A 5,981-nucleotide genomic window follows, 5' to 3' on the forward strand; every position below is an offset into this window, starting at 1 on the left:
ATGAATCCTCTGATTCTTCTTTCCAATAGTAAATAAATTCAAGGGCCCTTGAGCTTGATCTTGAATATATATTTGTTACCACGGACGTTGATCTTGGATTCAACTAGCACGGACTTTGATTTGAACTCGTACTCCTTGAATCTTGATTTGTTCTTCGTTCTTGAGCTTGAGTTTGATTTATTCTTCGTTCTTGAGCTTGAACTTGATTTGTTCTTCGTTCTTGAGCTTAAACTTGATTTGTTCTTCGTTCTTGAGCTTGAACTTGATTTGTTCTTGAGCTTGAACTTGATTTCTTGAATTTGAACTTGATTGCTTGAAGCTTGAAACTTGTAGAGAAATTTATGGCGTTTGATCCACGAGCTCTCTCTTGCTTCTTGTTATAACTTCTGGTGTCTTTTCTGGGTTATGAAGACCCCTATTTATAGTTGTGGAAGGGAAGAGTTATGATTAAAAAACAAACTCTTTCCGACCAATCAAATTGAAGTGTGACAAGGACGCATTTGATTGGCCAGAACATGTCACTTGCACACGTGGCGCAGTTTCATTGGCCTTTTAATGTGACTTGGCATGCCTTGTCATTTTAACACGTGGCACGATCCTATTGGCTCTTCCGCTTGACTTGGTGTGCCACGTCATTTTACACGTGGCATCAAACTGGGCCTATAGAAAGATGATATATTGTGCTTAATGAAGTGGGCTTATCACTTTAGCCTAATTAAATAGGCTAGCCCAATGAATTAAGACTTATTTAATCCATATATATTGGATTTATATAACTAATTCAATTATACTAGCCCATTAAATTTATTTGAACTAATATATCTTGAATTTAAAATATAGTCTAAATTATTTTACGAATTTAATTCTAATAAAATTTATATGCCTACAAATACCCCTACTTCAAGACTTATCAGAGTGTAGACTAATTGAAACTCATAGATTGGGCGTGAAGTACACGTAAAAGACATATTTGTTCTCTTAAAAGTTATCGAGAATTGAACTTTCTCTTTCCTTGAAACAATTACCATATTATAATGGCATGTGTAAAGATACATAATGACCAAACATTAGTCATCACGTAAGAAAACGTATGAAAACCTTTTTTTTCATTCTTTGCATTAAAGAAAAGTTTTCACTTCATTTGATATAGCAATTTGCACCACTAAGGTACGTGACAATCCATGATCAGAAGACTTAATCCATATAGCATTGCCGTCTTTTACCGAGTTGTACGTGTCTTTCATTCTCTGACTAGAATTGTAAAAATGCAGGCTCATTATGCATAACTAACATTTTTCGATGTGGCTCAACTATCGGAGAGATTACTCTCAATGTGCTTCGACTATCGGAGAGATTACTCTCAATGTGCCTCGACTATCGGAGAGACTACTCTCAAGCGATTTACATATCTACCTTAAGATTGGAAAATATAGTTTTCTTTTAAGGACAAACCCACGAAGAGGCCAACTTAAGGTGCAAAGGAACTTACATGTCCACCTTAAGATTGAAAAGTTATAGTTTTCTTTTAAGGACAAACCCACGAAGAGGCCAACTTAAGGTGCAAAAGGACTCATATGTCCACCTTAAGATTAGAAAGTTATAGTTTCCTTTTAAGGACAAACCCACGAAGAGGCCAACTTAATGTGCAAAGGGACTCATATGTCCACCTTAAGATTGGAAAATTATAAAGCTTCAACTCGAAGACTTCGTGGACTTGACGACATTGATTTGAATTTTTGGAAACTTTGAAGATTTGGCGAACTTTGCAGACTTCAACTTAAAGAGTGGCAAACGTGAAGACTTCAACTTGAAGACCGACAAACTTGAAGATTTCAACTTGGAGACTTCAACTTGAAGACCGACGGACTTGAAGACTTCAACTTGGAGACTTGGAGAGTTTAACATTTCAACTTGAAGAGCAGCAAACTTGAAGACCGGAGAACTTAAAGATTTGGTGAACATGAAGACATAGTAAATCCCTGAACTTCAGTGCAAATATTTGGTAGCCTTCTAAAAGACTATAATCGCCCTATTGAAGACACTGGTTTATCATGAAGGCTTTCCCCCTCTAAGTCATATGAGATCCAAAGTTCAAAAGAAGAACAAAATTTCAGCCTGATTTTCAAGTGTTGTTTGAATGAATTACTTCCATCACACTTCATTTGGACAACGACTAGGGCAATATGTATCTTTTGAACTTATGCGGATGAACTCAGAGTGAAACTCTAAGCTGCCTACGTACCTCGGTGAAAAGGATCAAGTCATACCGTAGTTCAGAATGGGTGATTTTTTTTCTTATTTTTTTTATTTTTTATGTCCTAACTTTTGCCTAGGCCGCCCCTTTCGAGGTTTTCAACCTAGAGGACTTTTTTTTTTATGTCCTAAGTTTTGCCTAGGCCGCCTTTTTTGAGGTTTTCAACCTAGCGGACTCTTTTTTTTATGTCCTAACTTTTGCCTAGGCCACCTCTTTCGACGTTTTTAACCTAGCGGACTCTTTTTTTATGTCCTAACTTTTGCCTAGGCCGCCTCTTTTGAGGTTTTCAACCTAGCGGACCCTTTTTGTTTTTGGTTGTCGGCCGTACAGAGTTTAGACTCATGCGGGCCAGGAGTGTAGAAACATGCATTTTAGGCTCATGCGTCAAGGAGCGTTGCAACTTCAAGGATAATACTTCTTTAAAAACTTGCCATTGATAGGGCCGATTCTCATGCCATCTGCATCGAGCAGCTTGTAAGCCCCACTTGAGTAAGCTTCTTGTACGACATATGGCTCATCCCATTTTGAAGTGAACTTCCCTACAGGTTTATGGGAAGTAATAATGGGTCTTCGTATGGCAATGACTTGATCTCCTACTTGAAAGGATCTCGGGCGAACTCTTTTATTGAAGACACGAGACAATTGAGCTTGATAACATTCAAGACTCTGTTGAGCTTCCAACCTCTTCTTATCAAGAGCCTCCAACTCTGCTAATCGAAGTCGAGCATTTTCTTCATCAGTGATCCCTTCTTGAATAGCCAGTCATAATGAAGGTATTTGACGCTCGAGTGGTAAGACGGCTTCGACTCCATAAACGAGTGAATAAGGAGTCGCTTATGTTGGCGTGAGGTGAGTCATCTTATATGCACATAGAGCTTCTTCCATACGGTCATTCCAATCTCTTTTGGATTTGGAGATGACTTTCTTTAACAAGTTGCATAGAGTTTTGTTGAATGCCTCAGCTAGACCATTGGCGGCGGCATTGTACATCGAAGAGTTACATTGTTTAAAGCCAAAGAGATCACAAATCTTGTTCATTAACCTATTATCGAATGGCTTTCCATTATCCATTATTATGTAACGAGGAATGCCAAAGTGATAGATTATGTTTACTCGGATGAAACTTGCAACATTTTCCTTCTTTACCTCTGTAAGAGCAACAACTTCAGCCCATTTTGAGAACTAGTCAGTTGCAACCAAGATGTATAGGTGCCCACCAGAGGACTTTGGCAGTGGTCCAACAACATCCAATCCCCAAGCATCAAACGGCCAGGATGCCACAGTCGGGTGCAATACTTCAGGAGGTTGATGAATAAAATTCGCATGGAATTAACAAGCCTTGCATCTTCGAGTGTAGTCTAAGCAATATTTTACCATTGTTGGCCAATAATATCCTACCCTTTTATATGGAAGTGGAGCTTCGGTCCAGACTGGTGTGACCCACATACCCCAGAATGTGCCTCTTGCAAAGCTTGGAGTGCTTTTTCTTCCCCTAAGCATCGCAAGAGTACTCCCTCGAATGACCTTTTGTATAGAGTATTTTTGTAGTAAAGGAAGCGAGGTGCACGTCGACGGATTTTAGTCCTTCTCCTCGGATTTTCTAGAAGTATCCCATAGCTTAAGTAGTCGATAATAGGTTGTCGCCATTATTCTTTCTCAGCTTCAGAAACAACGACAAGATGCTTGAGTTCATTTCCCTCACCTTCAACCTCATTTGGCGGCGGTACTACCCATTTTTGGCATACAGTAACTTGCGCTTGATCAAGTAGGGTTAACGATGAAGCTAGGGCAGCTAAAGCATCAACCTTCTTGTTTTCTTTCCTTGGCACATGTTGAATAGTCACGTCACCGACCCATCCCATTAAGTTTTTAGTATAATCATGATATGGGCGTAGTTAAGGTTTCTTGACCTCGTAACTACCTAAAAGCTGATTGATCACCAACTTAGAGTCACCAAAGACTTGCAATTGCAATCGCTTCATTTCGATAGCCATTTCAAGCCCAAGTAATAGTACTTGATACTCAGCAACGTTGTTAGAGCAGAGTTGCGTCAACTTAAAAGAGTAGGGCAGAACTTTACCTTGAGAAGTGACAAATACTACACCAACACCAGCTCCTTCACGATGTGCAGCTAGGGCTGTTCATTTGGATTGAATATCTGAAATCCGAACCGATCCATTCAATTTCGGATTTTAGATTTTAGATTGGATCGGATTTTGAATTGCGTTTATTAAAATTTTGAATTTCGGATTGGATTCGGATTGGTATAATTTTAATACGATCCGATCCGAAATTTGAAATTATTAGGGCATGTATAAATTCTAAACTTTAATTCGGATAATTAGTACTTTCTTTACATTTTTCTCAAAGTTATTACCTTTACAATTGATGGATTTAGCTCTATTGGCACCATAGTACTCTCATAATTGTATAAACATGAATTTTTCTTACTGTACTGCCTCTTTTAAAAAGAAAATATACATATGAGTTTGCAACTTTGAGGCATAATAATCCGATCCGAAATCCGAAAATTCGATCCGATCCAAACTTTAAAATCCGATCCAATCCGATATTAATTTGTATCGGATTCAGATTGCATTTTCTAGAATCCGAAGTCCAAAAATCCGATCCGAAATGTACTAAATCCGATCCGATCCATGCACAGCCCTATATGTAGCACCATCAAAGTACATCTTCCATGGAGGTTGAACTTCAATGACCATTGCGTCCTCGTCAGGTAGTTCATCAGTTAGCTCCCAATCATCAGGTATAGGGTGATCTGCCAAGAAGTCTACCAATGCTTGTCCTTTTACAACCTTTTGAGGGATGTACAAAATCTCGAATTGTTGAAATTGGAGATACCATCTCGCTATTCAATCACTAAGAACAGGTTTTGATATCACGAACTTGATGGGATTTGCTTTAGAAACAAGACGAACAATATGAGCTTGAAAGTAGTGCTTCAACTTTTAAATTGAGAAGACTAGTGCCAAACACAACTTTTCAATTGGCGAATAATTCAGCTCGTTTGGTGTCATCATCCTGCTCAAGTAGTAAAGAGAGTTTTCTTTCCCCTCACTATTTTCTTGGGCCAACAACGCTCCAACAGACCTTTCTTGTCCTGAAATATATAGTATCAACAACTTTCCAAGTATATGGGCTGCTAAAATCGGAGGCTTCATCAAGTAGGATTTAATGCTCTCAAAGGCATTGCTACACGCTTGGTCCCATTTGAAAGGGACACCTTTCTTCATAAGGCGACTGAATGGTTGGCACCTCCCAGCTAGGTTTGAGATGAATCTCCTAAGGTACGCTAACTTTCCTTGCAGACTTTTCAATTCGTGAATTTCTCGAGGCTCATGCATTTTCAAGATTGCATCTACTTTGGCTTGATCAATTTCAATTCCTCCATGTCAGACAATGAAACCAAGGAGCTTTCCGGAAGTAACTCCAAAGGTGCATTTCAATTGATTTATCCTAAGTTGGTACCTCCGGAGCAACTCAAACACCATTCTCAAGTCTTTCTAGTGGTCGCCCCTCTTTCTTGATTTTACCACCAAGTCGTACACATAGCATTCGACATTTTTGTCGAGAAGGTCGTCAAAAATATTCTACATAGCCCTTTGATAAGTAGCACCAGCGTTCTTCAAGCCAAAAGGCATTACCCTGTAACAATAAATACCCTTGGGGGTGCGGAATGCGGTAAGCTCTTCATTTATTGGTGCCA

General features: G+C 39.0%; 1 protein-coding gene across 1 annotated transcript; it reads right to left on the reverse strand.

Moving 5' to 3' along the window:
- Positions 1-1,118: 1,118 nt before the first annotated feature.
- Positions 1,119-3,325, reverse strand: LOC138903201 (uncharacterized). Its single transcript, XM_070191132.1, has 4 exons — positions 3,124-3,325; positions 2,759-3,000; positions 1,763-1,926; positions 1,119-1,251 (listed from the first exon to the last, which is right to left on the reverse strand). The coding sequence occupies exons 1-4, from the start codon at positions 3,323-3,325 to the stop codon at positions 1,119-1,121; spliced, it is 741 nt and encodes a 246-aa protein (XP_070047233.1).
- Positions 3,326-5,981: the final 2,656 nt, after the last annotated feature.

Source organism: Nicotiana tomentosiformis, chromosome 12, assembly GCF_000390325.3.
Source record: "Nicotiana tomentosiformis chromosome 12, ASM39032v3, whole genome shotgun sequence".
NCBI lineage: Eukaryota > Viridiplantae > Streptophyta > Magnoliopsida > Solanales > Solanaceae > Nicotiana > Nicotiana tomentosiformis.